The 19340-nt window shown below is 49.3% G+C and overlaps 1 protein-coding gene across 3 annotated transcripts in view; it reads right to left on the reverse strand.

The window, feature by feature from the left end:
• The window catches only part of POU6F1 (POU class 6 homeobox 1), a 34870-nt gene extending 15813 nt beyond the window's left edge, over window positions 1–19057 (reverse strand). For 2 of the 3 annotated variants that reach the window (XM_054013223.1, XM_054013221.1), the window contains exons 1-2: window positions 18191–18396; window positions 280–374 (exon numbers count right to left, since the gene is read on the reverse strand). In XM_054013223.1, coding sequence (XP_053869198.1) covers window positions 280–324 — 45 coding nt within the window. In that variant the 5' untranslated portion in view covers window positions 325–374; window positions 18191–18396. Of the gene's footprint in view, window positions 1–279; window positions 375–18190; window positions 18397–18967 lie in introns of those variants that run through there. The other variant, XM_054013222.1, reaches the window with a different exon arrangement.
• Between the last annotated feature and the right edge of the window lie 283 nt (window positions 19058–19340).

Raw genomic sequence — 19340 nt, forward strand, 5'->3', positions numbered from 1 at the left:
CAGTCATTGGGCCACCTCTCCAGCTGGTGGGAGCTGGCCCGGCTCCACTGACGTCACCGGGGCAGCCCCTCAATTGGTGTGAATCACCACAGCTCTATTGAAATCAATGGGCCAAAGCCCCAAGGGGTGTATATCAGTGACACACCACTGAAGCCAGTGTTGATTTACACCCGCTGAGGCTCTGGCCCTGAGCACGCGGGCAGTGTTAGAAAGGCAAGCTATTCCCAAGCCCGACGCCAGGCTCTGCTGCCACAAACCCGTGGAAAGAAACCAACATACTTGCTCGTTAACCGTCAGGGAAGCTTCCTGGGGTTGCACGTCCATGATTGGTCACTGCGCGCTGCGGGGGGTGGGGTGGACTCACTCTCCACATGCTGCAAGCAAGAAGACAGTGGTCACAAGAGGATCTGCTACTAAACCGGTGTCACACCCGCCACGGGGTCAACTCTTGGAACAACTTGCAAGAGTTGAAGCAACACGCACCCTTGCATTTCACCCCCCGAAGCCACACGGGAACAGTCCCGAGACCAGGCTCCCTTCGCAACGTGGGGTAGCTGACGGAGCCAGGCACAGGCAGCCTGGCTTCTCCATACCACTTACACCTTGTAGAGCCGTTCACACCAGTGCAAAGCGGGTGTTAAAATGCTCCTCTTCCAAACCATTTCCGCTTTGCAACAGGTCACTGACTGCAACAAGTGCAGGGCAATGGAAGGTCAAGTGTTGGGAGCACAGGCGCTGACCTGCATTCTTCCCGGGCTCCACCCTAAGGCCCCGCCCCCACTCCGCCCCTTTCCCTGAAGCCCTGCCACACCTCTTTCCACCCCGGCTCCGCCCCCTCTCTTGAGGTCTCCTGCCCTCCCCTGAGCGCTTCCTTACCAGCCACCCAACAGATGATCGGTGGCCCCACCCAACAGCTGTGGTTGGTGGGTTCTGAGCACTTCCTATTTTTTTTCCATGGGTGCTTGAGTCCCGGAGCACCCACGTAGTCGGCGCCTATAGTTTGGAGCCAGGACTCCGGGGTTCTACTCCTGGTTCTACCACTAACTTCCTTGGGGAAAGGGTTGGTATGTCAGCGTCCCCTTCTCTATGCTGGGTGTGGGAGGCGGGTGAGCTAATATTGATCATATCTCACAAGGGGAGTGTGTGTGTATGAGGGGAATTGTGTGATTCACTTAGTAAAGCGGAAGTGCTGAATAGCCAATGAGAGAAGGCAAGGGGCAGCGAGCGGAGCCACCTGGAGATTTCACTAAAAATACCCATCCCCACTCCACCCCAAACGAAGCAATGGATCAGTGCAAGAATGTCTACTGATTGGGAGGAGAAAACATCCCAGATGAGAATCTACCAGCAGAAAAGCAAAACCTGCCCCTCAGGATCAAACCATTCTCCCTTCTCCTTGGACAAACAGACTCACGCTAACACATTTCTTTAGGCTGGCATTTTCCTCTCCCGCTGTCCATGGGGATTACGCGCCTAACTCCCATAAACCCACTGAAAATTCCAGCCTTAAAGAGCGGCTATTTCCTAAGAGGACACTGCCTCTTCGCCTGGCCCAGGACCCTCAAGGTGCTCAGGTCTTTGAAGGCTTGTCCTCGGCCATCCTGTGTCTCGGCAGGGGAACGTGAGGGGCAACAGAGTCGATTTGCTCTTTCCTATGAGGATGCTTTCTTGACGCTGGTTTAAATGTCATGGCGGGCGAGATTTGTTTTGGAAGGATCTTAGTGCACCTGTTAAAGAGGAAACCGATCCTCTCGTAACGGCCTTCACGAGCTTATTTACTCACGTACCGTCCCCTCGCTGCCTTACAGACCTGTAATTGCCTTTAGAAGAGGCTTATGAATTTTTTATTAGGAAGGGCTCTGGGATGCATTTAACCGGCCAGGCTGCTTGACATTCAGAACTACTGGATGCAGGCGTGAAGGTGTCCTTGTTTACGCAGCTGCGGAGGAGTTGGGTCAGGAGTTACCAGCAATGGAGAAAAGCAGCAGAGAGACCCCAAATGACTTCTGCCTCAAGACTCTTTGTGAATAGGGATGCCAACCCTCCCGGACTGGCCGGGAGTCTACCAGAATCTGCCTCAATCTCCTGGTGACTATTAAAAGCAATCCAGCAGATTTTAATACACCAAAAGTCCGGTTGGCGGCACAACAGGGCTAAGGCAGGCTCCCTGCCTGCCCTGGCTTTGTGCGGCTCCCAACAGCAGACGGCATGTCCGGCTCCTAGGTGCAGGGTTGGCCGGGGGTCTCCACATGCTGCCCCCTGCATCCCACGGGAGCTGCGGCCAATGGGAGCTGCAGGGGCGGTGCCTGCAGGCAGGGGCAGCGTGCGGAGCCACCTGGCCACCCCTGAACCTAGGCCCCGGACATGCCAGTTGCTTCTGGGAGCCACCCGAGGTAGGCACCACCTGGAGTATGCACCCCTCACCTCCCCCCACACCCCAACCCCTGCCCCAGTCCTAAGCTCCCTCCCGCACCCAAACTCCCTCCCAGAGCCCACACCCCCTCCTGCACCCCAACCCCCTGCCCCAGCCTGGTGAAAGTGAGGGTGGGAGAGAGCAAGCAATGGAGGGGGGGCGATGGAGTGAGCAGGGGCGGGGCCTCAGAGAATGGGCGGGGCAGGGCCTCAGGGAAGGGGTGGGGCAGGGCAAGGGTGTTTGGGTTTGTGTGATTAGACAGTTGACAACCCTACTTGTGAACATGTCTTGTTGCTAGGGTCTTGCCTACATGGGAGATTTTAACAATGTGGAAAAATAACTTCAGCCACTCAAGGCAGGATTAAATATTATCTTTTCTAGACCAGCCCTGACAGGTGTTTGTCTCACCTGTTCTTAAAAATCTCCAATGACAAAGATCCCACAACCTCCCTAGGCAATTTATTCCAGTGCTTAACCACCCTGACAGTTAGGAAGTTTTTCCTAATGTCCAACCTAAACCTCCCTTGCTGTAATTTAAGCCCATTGCTTCTTGTCCTATCCTCAGAGGTTAAAGAGAACAATTTTTCTCCCTCCTCCTTGTAACAACCTGTTATGTACTCCAAAACTTATCATATCCCCTCTCAGTCTTCTCTTCTAAACAAGACTAAAGAGACCCAATTTTTTCAATCTTTCCTCATAGGTCATGTTTTCTAAACCTTTACCCATTATGAATTATGACTAAAGCAAAGAATTCTCATTGGCTGCGATTTTCAAAATTGACTAGTGTTTTTTTCCCCTGGGGGCCCAACATGAGAGACCTAAAAAGGGCCTGTGGGGCCTTCAGTGCTCTCTGAAAATCAAGGTCCCTTTACGACGGTCCAAGACAGCACGGACACTGACTTTCAGCTTTTCCTGGGGGTGCTCCACTCTGAGGCCCCGCTCCCACTCCACCCATTGCCCCAAAGCGTCACCCTCGCTCGCCTCTTCCCCTCGAGGCCTCACCCCTTTCCTGAGCAGGCCCTGCCTTCGCTCCGCCTCTTCCTACCCTCACTCCTCCCAAGCGCTTCCCGCCCACCACTGAACCGCCGATCGGCAGCGGGCGGGAAGTGCTGGGGGGAAAGGGAGAGCTGATCGGTAGGGCCCACTGAACAGCTGTTCGGCAGGTGGCTTTAAAGATTAGCACTGGGGCCATGGAGCAGATGTTGGGTGTGCATGTTACGGTGATGTGCACTGACGTTTTAATAATATAGGCTGAAATCCTGGCCCCATTAACATCACTGAGGCCAAAATGACACCGATACAATAATCAGTGTGTAGTAACTGGGTAGTATCCCTTTAAAGTGTGTGTGAAATTACTGTGTCCTTCACTCTTTACACAACAAATGTACCAGGAAGGAACCTCACAGAAACACAGCGGAGTCCGAGTAACTATTTACTAACTATATACAACAAGCAACAGATACACATATACCCGCTGCTGGCAGTAGTCTGCTGGCTTCTGAAACATAAAACCCAGTGAGCGCCATTAGAAGGTTCACAAGCTATTTAAAGGGACACTACCCAGCTCCTAGCTGCGGGAATTTAGCTGCCCAGTTCCCTTTAAAACTATCCCCCTTGTTGGCTTTGCCAATCTCAACCTAAACATTCAAACAGATCCCAGGAGGCGCTGCCCAGAACTAGTGCCATCTTCTCTGCTACGCTCGGTAGCTTTTAATAGGTTTAGACTCTGCTGCCTGAGTGAGTGAACTGATTGAGATCAGCCCAGTGACCGATCTGTAATATCTGATAAAAGTTTTTAAATCCCGCTTTGACTTCAGAGTAGCCAAACGCCATGGGATGCCGGAGCATGCTTTAATTAACAATTTATTCCAGTGCAACAGAGAACAGAGTCAGGGGCCATCAGGTAGCTCTTCTACGCATGTGGCGTTATTAATAGTTAATTAGTTCTCCTACAGCCGGAGCACAGCAACCGGCAGGAAAAGTTGGAGCGAGGGACACTTGTTGCGCCAGGGATGTGCCGGTGGGAAGAAAAAGCAGAGAACTAAAGCTGCAAAACCTCCTGTGACAAAGAGACGAGATGAACCGAATGGGCAGTCATTCCACCGGGAAGGGATGATCTGTGAGCTGGACAGGGTGGTGGTTACTGACTGGGTTGCTGGTCTCCTGGCAGTGGTAAGACCTGCTGTGTGTCTCTGGGAGGAGACTGTAAGCTCTTTGGGGCAGGGACTTTACAGAGCCTACCACAATGAGGTCACTATCTCACCTGTGGTTTCCAGGTGCTACTATAATGCAAATCATAAATAACCGTTGACCCCACAAAAGGACTCTCTGGATAAGTTAGAGCAGCCCCAGGGCTGTTCTATCCTCGAGCAGTCTTTCTCAGGTGGTACCGCAATGTTTTTAAAGGCATCGGCCCAAATTCAGTCCTGTACAGAATAACTCAGCACAGTTTTCATGCTAATCAATGGAAACTCAGCCTGTTTATACCAGGGTTGAATTTGGTTTGTCCCAGGAGGTAGGAAGGCAGAGAAAATGTCCACTGGAGAGATTATTTTTATCAGGCCTTGTCTACACGCAAATTCGAACTGGTTAGTTAAACTGGACACTCTGATTTCGGTTTCTAACAGTTTCCTCTAATTTCCTTATCGTTTTAAGCTAAATAAGCCCGTTTTCAACCAAAAATCACAGTCCACACCGGGGTTTGCACCGGCATCACCAAAGTGATTGAAATTCACCCCTTTCGTTAAAAAGATTCAACTTTCTCCTACGGACAAGCCTTGTACCGGCTTTCTCTGTTGCTGCTGTGCTATTAAATAACACGGTTTGACAGAGACTTCTTTTGCATACAGGCATAATTAAATCTGCAGTAAAATCTTCCAGCTTTGCAAACACAGGACGTGAATAAACAGCAATGAGCGATACCAAGGCTGCTGCGTAGAGAGACCAATTAACAAGCTGTTTCTGAACAAATTCGGCAGGAACAGCTGTATCTATCCATCTATCTAAAAATGAAAGGGTTGAGGATGTTGTAAGCTGGGGTGTTCGCTGTTTGCACAGGCATATATTTCATTTATGGAGGGTTTCTGTTAAATACCTTCGAAAAGCAGCCTGAAATGTTGTATCACCTCATCAGCCCACGCAGCAGAGAGGGGAAATTTTCACCCAACCTGCTCCCACTGAGAATTTTCCTACTGACTTCAATTAGAATAGGGTCCATCCAATGCTGAAGGCCTTTAAAAATCCCATCCACGATACTTCAGCCTGGTGTACATACAGTCATAAAGTTTTCCCTGCTTAGAGTTGGGGCATGATTGTACACCAACGGCGTTAAATCAGTATCATCCCTTGGTCTGGATCCGGTTAGACTGGTGATCGTCTACTCTTTTGGGGCAGAGCCTGTCTTTTTTTCCTTCTGTGTTTGTACAGCACCTTGCACAATGGAGTCCAGGGCTAGGACTGAGGTTTCTAGGTGCTATACATAAAATACATAAAAAATACCTAAAATAATAAATAATAATAATAATATAAAGATGGTTACACCTGTAAAACTTACTCCTGTCATTTTACCTTCGGTCTGCTCTATGCACAGTGTTCATACTGATTTAACAACTTCATTTAAGGGGGTTATTTTTTTTAATTGATTAATATACTGGTATGTATAACCTATTCCCCAGACAGGTCTACACTACAGAGCTTTGCCGGCTTAAAAATTCACACTCCTAACCGACACAGCTATACATGTACATTGGCCAAACCGGACAGTCTCTAGGCAAAAGAATAAATGGACACAAATCAGATGTCGAGAATTGTAACATCCAGAAAACCAGTCAGAGAACACTTCAGTCTCCCCGGTAACTCAATACCACACTTAAAAGTGGCCATTCTTCAACAAAAAAACTTCAAAACCAGACTCCAACAAGAAACTGCAGAACTGGAATTTATTTGCAAACTGGACACCATCAAATTAGGCCTGAATAAAGACTGGGAGTGGATGGGTCACAACAAAAACTAATTTCCTCATACCTTCTTGTCAGTTGTTTGAAATGGCCCACCCTGGTTTACATTGGCCTCATTACCACTACAAAAGTGATTTTTCCTCCCTTGGTATTCTACTGTTGAGAACAGCCCACTTCCACTTGAATGGAATTGCCTCGTTAGCACTGACCCCCCAATTGGTAAGGCAACTCCCATCTTTTCATGCACTGTGTATATACACCTGCCTACTGGTTTTTTTCCACTCCATGCATCTGATGAAGTGGGTTCTAGCCCATGAAAGCTTATGCCCAAATACATTTGTTAGTCTCTAAGGTGCCACAAGGACGCCTCGTTGTTTTTGCTGATACAGACTAAGACGGCTACCACGCTGAAAGCTATACAAGCAATCCCCGTGTAAAACGCAGCTCATCTCTGTAAGTGTCCTTCTGCTGGTATAGTTTATGTTTCTTGGGGAGGTGGTTTCAAGTGTCCTTTTGCCGGTATAAGCTGCATCCAGTAGGCTTTGCCAATATAGCTATCCGGCAGAGCTTTTGTACTGGCCTCCTGGTTTCCTTCCCACGTGGGAACCAACTATACTGGTAGAAGCACATTTATACTTGTAGAACTGCATGTACATTAAGGGGGTTGTACCACTTTAATTACACCTGTATAAAGCAACACCATTTTTCTGTGTGAACAAGCCCTTTTAAGCACCTTTGTGCCAGCGGGCATAACTGTGTCCACACTAAAGGGTTTTACTGCTTTAACTACATCGATTTCTAAACCGATATAGTTAAATCGGTAAAAAACCGGGTGTGCAGACTGACCCTTATTGTGCGTCTACACTGCAGCTGGAGGCGTAACTTGTAGCTTGGGCACAAGGCACCCACGCTAGCTCCGATCTAGCTAGCATACGGAAAATAGCATTCAGCATAGCACACCTGCATGGGCGGTGGGAGGGGCTAGCTGCCCTGCGTGCAATCCCATCTGAAATCCTAGGTATGCACTTTGAGTGGCTAGCCCATTTCCAGCCGCAGCTACACTGCTATTGTTAGCTCACTGGCTTGATCAGAGCTAGCGCAGGTATGTCTGCTGGAGCTGGAAATTATATCAGTGTAGACAACCCCTCAGAGAAATGCAGCTGCTGATTCCTGGGGAACCTTCCTTCATGCATTGCACCCTCGCTGGGAGTCTGCCATCAAGAGCCAGGTGTTGCGTCTCTCACAGCGCAATAAAGCGGATTGGGAATTTTTTGATGGAAAACGTTTTCATCGGAAATTGCCCATTGAATGAAGCCAAAGCTTTTCCCGGGAAAGGGAGGCCAGTCTCGACAAATTTTTCCCCTCGACTATAAAGTTCTGAACCTGTCAAAACGACTTTTCGTTCCAAAATGTAAGATCGTTATATTTTTAAAAATACATCAAAAATGGTCAAAATTGAGGCGGGGCTGGGCACCCACGGGGAGACTGTTTGATATTCAGTGGACATAGTCCTAAAAAGCCAGAACGTATTTAAAAAATAAGCAGACATCTGTGCTCCATTGCAACTTTCCTTTGCAGTGAATGCTCACGCCAGGAACAGCTGTTTAAGGAAAGGTATAATTCCAAACACACTCTCTAGTGACTGAGTGAGTGTCATTCTTGGCAGGAGATGGGACTGAGCAGTTATTAGTTGGACTGCTAGAAAAATCACAAGAGCAGAACCCAGGAAATTCTGAGTTCTAATGCTGGGTACTCATTTGCTTTTCGGCTTTGGGCAAAGCACAATCTTGGGAAGAGATGGGAGGGTTTTGTGCACTTGCCTCCCATACGGAGCTGGGCAAATTCTTCAGCGTGATCAGCTTCTATGATTTCACTCGCTAGGCTGCAAAATAAGAAGGCTCGGTGCTGAAAATGCCCCAGCTCCCTTGGTCCTCCCAAGGGTATTCATCTGCTCCCCAGTCACATCCCTCCTGTTTGTGCATTTTAGGAACGTCTCCAGGAAACGGTGAAAAAACAAACAAGATCCCATGCGCTTTCCCAAGGAGGCCCATCGGCATAATGGAGTGTTTAAAAAACAGCATAATCTTTTACAGTTACATACACTTTACGGCGCCTTTGCACTGCCAGAGAGGTATAAAATGGCCTTTGTGTACATTCGAATGAAGTTTAGTGCAAGCCGCCGTCTTCAAAGTTTGCAGAGGATTAAAAAAAAAAGCATCTTTCAACAGAGCCTTGGAGTTTTGCTGATCAAAGTAACACGAAAAACTGCAGCAAAGAGCACCGTGAGATGGGAAACATACTTGTGGCTTATAGGAAGTTTATCTCTGCACAGATCTACAGCAACAAAACAAGCTGAAGAGCCACTTTTCAGAATCGCAGGTATATTCTAACAAGACTGAACAGGACACACTAATCAGGTTCTAGTTACTGTATTTATCAGAGCAGGATACTTAGATCTTTTCAGGCCTCCCCACTGCGGCAGAGTCAAATAATGGGCAGAGAAGAGAAGCCGAGCTCTCTCTCAGTGCTGTGCAAAGAGACCAATTAGCGTGATGGACGATTAAACAGACATTTCATAATGTCAAGCTCAATGCAGTTCTGTGGCGTGGCTTGGATTTCCTCGCGGGCTGGCTCTCGTTTAGCAGACGTTCCGCGAGTGTGTCGTACCATTTCAGTTTGCTTCTTCGCACATTTTTGCAATTAATGGGACAAATCATTTGCCCAGATGGTGGTGTTAAGTGCACGCAGCACGAAAACCGCCATTTCACAACAGATGGTGACGAGGAAATGAAATGTACAAACTAATAATACTACTACTACTACTAATAAAAAAGAATTGGAAAAGAGAGGGAGAAGATGATTTACGACACTCCAGTTTTCACTGTGAATATAACTGTTGTGTTAATTACTAGTGCTGATGAGTCAGAGATGTGACTGCCTGGATCCTATTCCAGTGGGAATCTCACTTTGAACAAACATGCCACAGGTGAGAAGCCCGAAGAGCCAGATTTTCAAAGGTATTTATGCTCTCTATTCGGCATTGGTGAGGCCTTATCTGGAGTACTGTGTCCAGTTTTGGGCCCCACACTACAAGAAGGATGTGGAAAAATTGGAAAGAGTCCAGCGGAGGGCAACAAAAATGATTAGGGGTCTGGAGCACATGACTTATGAGGAGAGGCTGAGGGAACTGGGATTATTTAGTCTGCAGAAGAGAAGAATGAGGGGGGATTTGATAGCTGCTGTCAACTACCTGAAGGAGGGTTCCAAAGAGGATGGAGCTCGGCTGTTCTCAGTGGTGGCAGATGACAGAACAAGGAGCAATGGTCTCAAGTTGCAGTGGGGGAGGTCTAGGTTGGATATTAGGAAACATTATTTCACTAGGAGGGTGGTGAAGCACTGGAATGGGTTAGTGGTGGAATCTCCTTCCTTAGAAGTTTTTAAGGTCAGGCTTGACAAAGCCCTGGCTAGGATGATTTAGTTGGGGATTGGTCCTGCTGTGAGCAGGGGGTTGGACTAGATGACCTCCTGAGGTCCCTTCCAACCCTGATATTCTATGATTCTATGATCTACGGACACAGATAGGTACCTAGCGTTGTCTTCAAAAACACCAAAGCAGATTGGGTCCTCAACTCCCAGAGAAATCAATGGAAATTAGAGGAGTAACGTGCTATGAGCCTTTTAGAAATCCCACTAAGCACCTATCTGCATCTTTAGGTGCCTTAAATACCTTTGAAAAATGAATGCCCATCCTCATCGGAGTACGGTGAGAGCTCCTGCACTGAGGTGTGTTATATGCTCAGGTACTAAAGTGGGGAGTGCCGCAGAAATACCAATATTACCAACTGAATTCTGTTTCTGTTGGAGGTAATGACAAAGTTCCCATTGATTTGATGGGAGCAAGTTTGGACTCCACCGGGAGGGGCCCATGAGCCTGCAAGCAAAGGGAATAATAACTAATGATAATAAGAGTTCTTGTCGTCCGTAACTTTCAAAGCACTTTACAAAGGAAGTCAGCACCATCATCCCCATTTTACAGATGGAGAAACTGAGGCATGGAGAATCTGAACCGTCTTCCCTACCAATCTGAAATGGTCCCTGGGTTCTACTGTAAGGCAACTAGCCCCAACCTTCTGGGACACTACACCACTTCACTAGGCCAAGGCAAGGCTCTGGTTACCCCATTGCCGACCACCACTTCCTGTCCCGTTAGACCAGTGCTAACCCATCGGGGAGTGTATCCTGAGTACAACTGTGGGTTATAGCATGCACACACTGAATGGAAAATGGACAGCAGCAATGCACTGAGGCTCGGTATTAAGGGGGCTAGGGAAAGAGGTTACCCCTTACAAAAGGGTAAAATTATGGTGCTGATATCTGCACCAGTGGTTAATAGCACTAGAGGAGAATAAGACATGAGGCATTAGAAGCTTTGAGACTGCTGGGCCTCTCACTTCTGCCATCCAGAGTTAAGGGTTCGATCGTGCACTCTGGTCCCCATAGCAAAACACTTAAGAAAGTCACATGGTTTTAACATCGAGCAAGGCGGGTGATTTCATATGCTTAAAGTGAAGCATGTGCTGAAGAGCTCTGATAGATTGGGACCAAAGTGCTCAGAATCTTGCAGCATCGAGCTCATAAAGCAATTTCGCAGTCACTCAGGCTCATATTAGGGCTGGTGCAAAGCGACATTGTTTCACGGACTTCATTAGCATTATGCTGATTCATGCCAAATGAAAATCCGCCTCTCATTTTTGTAGTGTTCCCAATTTGTAAAGCCATTCCACACAAAATGCATGGAGTAAAAGGTTATTTCACTTGTATGTGACTAAATGCTTGTCTACATGAGGAAACTGACCAGAACTGCTTTTGTAGAGTAGTTTATTTCACAACAGCTATTCTGGTCAATTTCTCCCTGCAGACAGGCCTTTATTCTCACTGTTTAAGTGGTCTGCAGAGATTGTTGTATCTTCCAGACTGGTTACATTTGTATCTCTTGAAAGATCAATTAAATGGACAAACTTGAACTCAGAGAGACCACAAACATTTTCTTTTCCAATGAGGCCAAGTAAAGGTCTAAACTGCAATTTAATTAAATTAAAACCTGCATTTAATCATAAAAAGCCATTCATCATCACATGGGTCCAAGCACAAATGTTGTGCCTCACGTTTAATCTGCCTCTTTTCCGTTCATATTTGTTTTCAAAATATTACGGACATTTCAACCTGGTTTTGTAATTAATTCCTCCCCCCAACGGCCTCCCCCCCCCAAACCCCAAAACCTTTGTTTGCATTTCGACCCAACCTTTTCCTCTAAGAATCTCAAAGCACTTTACAATTAGCCTCACAACCTTCTCGGAGGAAGGCAAATATTACCAACCATATTTTACTGAAGGGGAAACTGAGGCAGAAGGTGTAACTTGTCTAGCATCACACAATGAATCACTGGCAGAAAGAACACTAGACCTCAGGAGCACACAAACCCTGGACTCCTTTTCAGTCCACTCACCCAGTCTTCCTACGGTTCTGATCTAGGCACTGATCCTGGAATCAGGTCCCCAGAGAGACAGATTCAATTACAGCATCAGACCCCTAGAGGAAAGGCCCCCTTTTAGTATGGCTGAATCACACGTTGCTTCTTACAGTCTGAAGCAGTGTCCAGGTAGAAAATGAAAAGCACCTCAGTCTTAAATCCCAGTTTAGTGTAATTCTATCTCATAGACTCATAGACTCATAGACTTTAAGGTCAGAAGGGACCATTATGATCATCTAGTCTGACCCCCTGCATGCTGCAGGCCATAAAACCGTCCCTACCCCTTCCCTGGACTCTGCTGTTGAAGTCCCCAATCCTGTTTTAGGTGACTTCAATCGGCAGAGACCCTCCTGCTAGAGATCCCTGCCCCATGCTGCGGAGGAAGGCGAAAAACCTCCAGAGGCTCGGGAGGAGATAGTCATAAAAATAAACAAGCCAATCTTGCTCCAAGGCAGATGCTCACGTCAGTTACAGTCTGTCATATAAATGGGGATTATGGGCAACAATTTCCAAAGTTCCTAAGTCATTTAGGAGCACAAGTCCCATTTTTAAAAAGTGACTTCTGCACTTCGGCTGAGATTCTCAGAGGTATTTAGACACCCTAGCTCCCACTGAAATCACATTTTGGGTACTTGTCCAATTAATCCTTTCCAGCCTCACTCTAATATAATAAACCAGCACTTTTCATCAGTAGAGCTCCACTTCACAGAGGCAGTCAATATCATTATTTCCATTTTACAGATGGGAAAACTGAGGTAGGGGGCGGTGACGTGACTTGCCCATGGTCACACAGCGGGCCAGTGGCAGGGCCAGGAACAGCATATGACAAGTGGACAGGATGCTGGTCCTTTTCTCTGCAGCATGGTGCCTAACTCGACTCAAAACCATGTTTACTCGTGAGGCGAGAAACATACACACACATCTAGGCATGGCAGCAGGGCAAACTTCCAGCACCCATACTCATCCCTTAATGTAGCACAAGACTTATTCCCAGAGCAACCGGCATGGCTTGATTCTCATTTACAGTAATGCCCCTTCCCATCACCGTGGCTCTCCAAGGAGGCCGGAAAGTGCAAGTCAATGTAACGTATGCTCATTTGAAATCCCCATTTGCACCAGAACAGTGCAAAGTGGTCTTAATGTAACTAAGCTTCAGCTATATGGCGCAACTGTTCTACAAGTGACCATTATAAGGCAGCCCCCAACCGTTTGCTGAAACAAAACTGGATTCCCCTTTCTGAAGGCAAAAATAAAACCACGACCAAAATCCACTTTATATAATGGGGGGGAGGGGACTTCAGTTCCATGCTTGGGAACTTAAAAACGGCCAAACCAATGCTTCTGAAAATGTGCATTTGCTCCCCAGGGAATGCGCCCTGCTTGGCACATTTCTGAGTGAAGTTTTATGGCCATTTTTAAACTCCTAAAAATTTTGGGGGGGTGGGAGGGGGAAATGAAAAACCAAAGACAGCCTCTGATCAGAGATGGATTCCGTGCATCTGAAGAACTGGGGATTTTACCCACAAAAGCTTATGCCCAAATAAATCTGTTAGTCTTTAAGGTGCCACCGGACTCCTCATTGTTTTTGTGGATACAGACTAACACGGCTACACTAAGATACTATCTTCGAAGACAGAGATTTCTGCCACCGGGATAACTTTGCAGCATATGGCAACTCCCCAAGGCTCTCCGTTACTATCTTCTACAAGAGGAGTGAGCCCCTTTCCTGGAAAGCTTGTGCCAGGGCTGGGCCAGGCCAGCTAACTCCACCGGCCAAATCAATGAAAATTAATTTGTGACACATAAAGGACAGCCGCTCCAACGCTACCTTAAATCTATGAAAATCTGTACTGGGCTGCTATAAAGTGGGCTGTCATCAGATCAGGCTGCTCGGCTGACCTAATATGACAGTTTCGTCAGCAGAACGAATTACAAATTGGTTACTGTTAAATGTACTTTGAGACAAATAGCTGTGGGCCGTAGGGCTGCCTGTAATGAACCGCGGCTTCGAGCTGAGTTTCAGGAGTGAAGAAATCACAAGAGGGAATTCATGTCTGCAAAGCACGTGCAGCTTCTGCAAACTTTAAAGAGCTTCCCCCCCCCATCCGCAAGAATGCCTCATTTTACGTTGACATACTTGCTGGCATCTGTGCAGAGGAACTAGAGGTCACTTGCATTTGCCAGTAGTTTGTTGGCAGTTTTTTAGCCCTGATCCTGCAGTCGACTGCACATGGGCAGACTCCAAGGTACGTCAAGGAAAGCCAGAGACAACCTGCCAATCCATTTACCAAAACACTTGCCCTTCCCATTTCAAGGCAAGTAGAGCAGTGAGTAACGAACAGGGAGCTTGCGTCTGCATCCAGAACATTTTACTAAATACGTTAAAAATAAAAAAAAGCCAGAGGTGACCCAATAACGTCTGCCAATTTCTGGGTTTAACTCTCAGTTATTTGCCAAACCTTCTTAGAACTTTTAAAATAAACTTTTGTTTTCCCTGCTTTTCACTTGTTACAATCCCTGCAACCTTCGAAATAAGGACGATGCTCTATTAGAGAGACAGTGCGACCCACTGGATTAGGAGATCTGTTCCTAGCTCTGTCATCGACCTGCTGGATGACCTGGGGCAAATTACTTAATCGCCCTGTGACTTTCTTTTCCCTCCTACCCTTCGTCTATTTTGATTGTAAGCTCTTCAGGGCAAAAACTCTCTCCCTATGGGTTTGTCCGGCACCCAGCACAAAGGTTCTACTGTAATACAAATGCAAATAATATGTTTGCTTGACATCTTCCTGAATTCGGTCAGTGCGGTCTTGGAAGCCGTATTTATTTGTTTACAAGTATCTCCGGACTGCACATACATTATTTGCTCCTGAGAGGGAGGGAAGTATTACTATCTTTGTTTTACTGATAGGGTGTTGAGAGATTAAGTGAATCGCCCAAGGTCAGATGAGAAGCCTATTGCTGGGCTAGGCACTGAACTCAGATCTCCTGAATCCCAGTCTAGTACATTAACCATAAACTCAGTCTAGCAGTTGTGAAGGAAGTTTGTAATATTGTTTCCGGTAGGACCTGCAAACATAAAAATATGTCACCTACCAAGCAAGCCTAACCTAAAAAAATGCACATCTTGCAGCTTTCCAACAGGGTGGCACCGGAGTAATATTGCAGACACCTAACATTCCCTCCCCAACCAACGCCTATTCAGTAAAGGTGGTAAAACTACCACCACCAAGTGCGTATTTGTGATGCGTGAGAAAAATCGACTGGTTGCTTCTTAATATTTCATGCACAAAAACATTTACTGCAAAAAGTGAGGCAGAGAATAAAGCCAGCTCCTTGGAGCCTGGGATGGGAGGTCACACTGCTGAGTGTGTCAAATAAAATATTCCCGGGCATTTCCATGCCTCTGATCGCCCCCCACTGGCAGGGAGCTGTCAGGACATCTGTCTCAACAGGTGTTTCCTGGTCAAGGTCTATTAGTATTTAAAGCCTTTAATATATAATGCTGGGGTATGTCAGGGTTAAGTAAAGACCTGGGTAGCCGCTATCATGGTAATAGGGAGTGAGGCACAGACAAGCACTGTTTCTTCGCTTGATAAAGTTACCATTCTTTTCCCTTCCCTTCTGCATGTTAAGGATAGATAAGCGTTGCAGCTGGATAAGGAACATGGTTGTCTGAAGGATCCCCTTTGTGTGAAGAAGTGTTATCTCCCCTCTCCCTTCCTCTCCCAGCTCGGGGTCATGGCCCCTCTAGGATGACCAGATGTCCCGATTTTATAGGGACAGTCCCAATTTTGGGGTCTTTTTCTTATATAGGCTCCTATTACCCCCCACCCCCTGTCCCGATTTTTCACACTTGCTGACTGGTCACCCTCTCGCTTCCTCCCTCCCCTGGGAACTGCTGAGTAAGGGAACTTGTGGCTACAATTACTGCAAAGAAATGTACCTTCAAGGTAAAAATGTCGATAGCATATGCTTAATGCTGTAAACAGTAAACAGGGGCGGGTATAATTATATTCAGTATATAGCTATTAATATTCATTATATGGGCGTTCATATTATTAAATAAGGATTGGGGGGGCGTTGTAGTAAATGTGAGCATTTACAGATTAACTTAGATAAACGAGTGTGACGTGATTAACTTGGGGCTTACTCGACAACTGGGTCGAGGGGAACAAGTAACGGAATAAAGAATCCGTTTACTCAATCCGCCTCTGGGTCAGCCTGCTCCTTCTTTCCATCTCTAACCTGTCAGTGCTGTCTATGGGGGAAGGGCAGCCTGCATCCTAATACCCTGTCACAAGCAAGTACAATCGTTACCATTAGAAGCGCTGGCTGTACCAGGTTGGCATCTTGAGGGGACGAGAACATGGAGCTCACCTCTTTCCCTATACAAAGCCCGGCCAATGCAGCCTTAAGAAAATCATAGACTCATAGAATATCAGGGGTGGAAGGGACCTCAGGAGGTCATCTAGTCCAACCCCCTGCTCAAAGCAGGACACCCTCTCCCTTCCCTCTCCCTTCCTCTCCCCCCGGGAACTGCTGATTAAGGGAACTTGTGGCTACAATTACTGCAAAGAAATGTACCTTCAAGGTAAAAATGTGGCGTATATTTTATATAATATATAAAACTCCAGAATCTTTTGTTTTCGTTCCCTTTGGTAATTCATATTTATTTGTATTGGAGTAATGCCTAAAGGCCCCAGTGAAAAACCACGTATTTGGCTACTGGGGTGTCTGTTGTACTGACCACCGCTGTTCAGGGTGCTGTCAAATTCACCATTATCCTCCATTGCTCTGGTGCGAATTAGCAATCGCAATAATACCCACCTTTCATCTAGCGCTTTTCATCAGGAGACCTCAAAGTGCTTTACAAAGGAGGTCAGTATCATTTGTGCCCATTTTACGGACGGGGAAACGGAGGCAGGGAGGTGACCTGACTTGCCGAAGGTCACCAGCATGGCAGAGGCAGAGTTAGGCATAGCGGCACTTCCCTGGGAGGCACTTCTCTCTGACTCTGAGCCCCTCTCCCTGCAGGGGCACCTAGCTCAGGGAATGCTTAAGGGGGGGTCCTGGACAGAGATAATACAAACCCCTCAGTTTGTAGCAATTAGCCCCAGTAACATATTCCTCAACCTCAGGGGCGGCCCCTCCCCAGCCACCCAGGGGGGTCCAGCACCCAGCGCAGGGGGGCTCCAGGGACCAAGTGCAGGGGGCAGCCCCACCCCACCTAGCCAGGCATGTGCCAGAGCCCGGCAGGGAGGAGAAGCCCCCGCACCGCGTCTCCCTCCCAATCCGGCAGCTCAGCCCCATGGCCCGGCCCCGGCAGCTGCTCCCCCAGGCCGGGGCCTCCGCAGCCCCCAATGCAGCCTAAGACCCCCCCAGGCCCCGCCGTGCGCTCGCCGCCTACAGCACAGCGCCCCCCGGGGCGGGCACTGCCCGGCCCCCGCTGCCCGATTCGGGCCGCTCCTACCTTGATCCCTTCCCCGCTATCCCCCAGCCCCCGGCTCCTCCGATCCCCGGGTCCCCCCGATCCCCGGGGCGCCCCCAGCCCCTCCGATCCCCGGGTCCCCCCAGCCCCCGATCCCCGGGGCGCCCCCAGCCCCTGGCGCCCCCGATCCCCGGGTCCCCCCAGCCCCCGATCCCCGGGGCGCCCCCAGCCCCTGGCGCCTCCGATCCCCGGGTCCCCCAGCCCCCGATCCCCGGGGCGCCCCCAGCCCCTGGCGCCTCCGATCCCGCGGTTCTCCCAGCCCCCGGGGCTCCCCCTGACCCCGGCTCCCCAAGCCCCTGACACCCCCAGCCTCTGGCTCCTCCGATCTCCGGGTCCCCTCAGCGCCCGACCCCCGGGGTCGCTCCGATCCATGGGGCTCCCCCCAACCCCGGAACCCCCTCAGCTCCCGACCCCGGGGGGCCCCGATCCCAACTCCGGGCTCTCCCCAGCCTCCCGGGCTCTCCCCCCACTCCCTGGCTCCTCCAGATCTCCCCGACCCCCGGAGCTCCCCTTAACCCCGGCTCCTCTGTCTTCCCCCCACCCCCAGGTCCCTCAATCCCCGTCTCCCCACGACCCAGTGTCCCCGGGCTCCCGCGGCCCCGTCTCCCCCGATCCCCGGGCTCCCCCGGCCCCGTCTCCCCCGCTCGCAGCGGCCCCGGCCCCTGTTTTTCTCTTTATCATAAATATATAAATTATGCTAATTAAGACCATTGCATATTCACCGAACCGGGTCCCCCCCGCCCCCCCTGCCCGCCCCGCAGCGGCCCCACCGCACCCCCTCTCCCGGGCCCCGCACTCACCGCGCCGGCACCCGCTCGCCCCCCGCTCGGGCCGGGGCTCCGAGCCGCTTTTTTGCTGGGAATAATTAACAATTCATCTCACAGCAGCGGAGCGGAGGCTGCTGCACACAAAGGGGGGGTGGGGGGAAGGAGGCGGCAGCCCCCCCTCCGCCTGCCCAGCCCAGCCCAGCCCTTGCACCGAGACCCCCGGGGCTCTGCACCGGGCCTCCCCCGCTTGCAGCCGCCCCAGCCCCGGGCCCCCGTTTGGGGGGGGTGGGGGGGATTTTTTGGTTACTTGGATTTTTTTAGCTGCTGCGTCATGAACATAATTTATGCAAAGGCCTTTGCCGCATCCCGCAGGCTGTAGAGCGGGCCGCGGCCTCGAGGGGGCGCAGGGACCCCCCCCCTCCTGTACAACCCTCCCTCCCCCCAAAATCTCCCTGTCTAACCCCCCCACCCCAACCTGAAAAGTGCCCCTTTTGTATAAGACACTTTGCGTTTCCCCTCCCAGCACTTGGCAAACATGAGATTAATGGAGCCCAGTGGGGGGGGGGGGGGGGACTCTAAGGAATGGGTGGGAAGGGTGTGTGAAACCACTGCCCCCCACCAAGGTCATGCAGCAAGTCCCCCCGACACAGCTCAGAGAAGTAGTCCTGACTTGCTGATTCGTTCCTCCCAGTCTCCCTCATCAAAAGCCTAATGCAGCATTTAATAATAATAAATTAATACATTAATAATAGCATTCACATTAGCCACCTGGGGGCAGGGTAAAGGACTCTGACTGTTTCCCCACCTTACCTGGCTCTCTTATAGGGCGTAGCTTGGACCTGGAAATTTGAGCACCACTAAGGTTGCCTCCCATTCACGTTTTTCCCAGGTACCTGTCCTGGGAAATTTGTAACGCTGCTCAGGACACACTGCCAGGTGTCCAGTGTTATGGGATCAGGATCTTCCCGGATGTCCTGGTTTTTTGTACCTCAGAGGTAGCAACCCTACCCACCGCCCTTCTTATAAAAACGAAACTACTTGTTATAAAAACAAAACTATACTGTACCATGAAAGAAGGGGCCAGCAAATTAGCTGTCGGGGGGCAGGTCTTCCATCAAGGTACTGGAAACCTTGAAGATATACTTTAAAGCAGGGGTTTGGCTCAGGGAGGAATAGCACAATT

This window comes from Malaclemys terrapin, chromosome 23, assembly GCF_027887155.1.
Source record: "Malaclemys terrapin pileata isolate rMalTer1 chromosome 23, rMalTer1.hap1, whole genome shotgun sequence".
NCBI lineage: Eukaryota > Metazoa > Chordata > Testudines > Emydidae > Malaclemys > Malaclemys terrapin.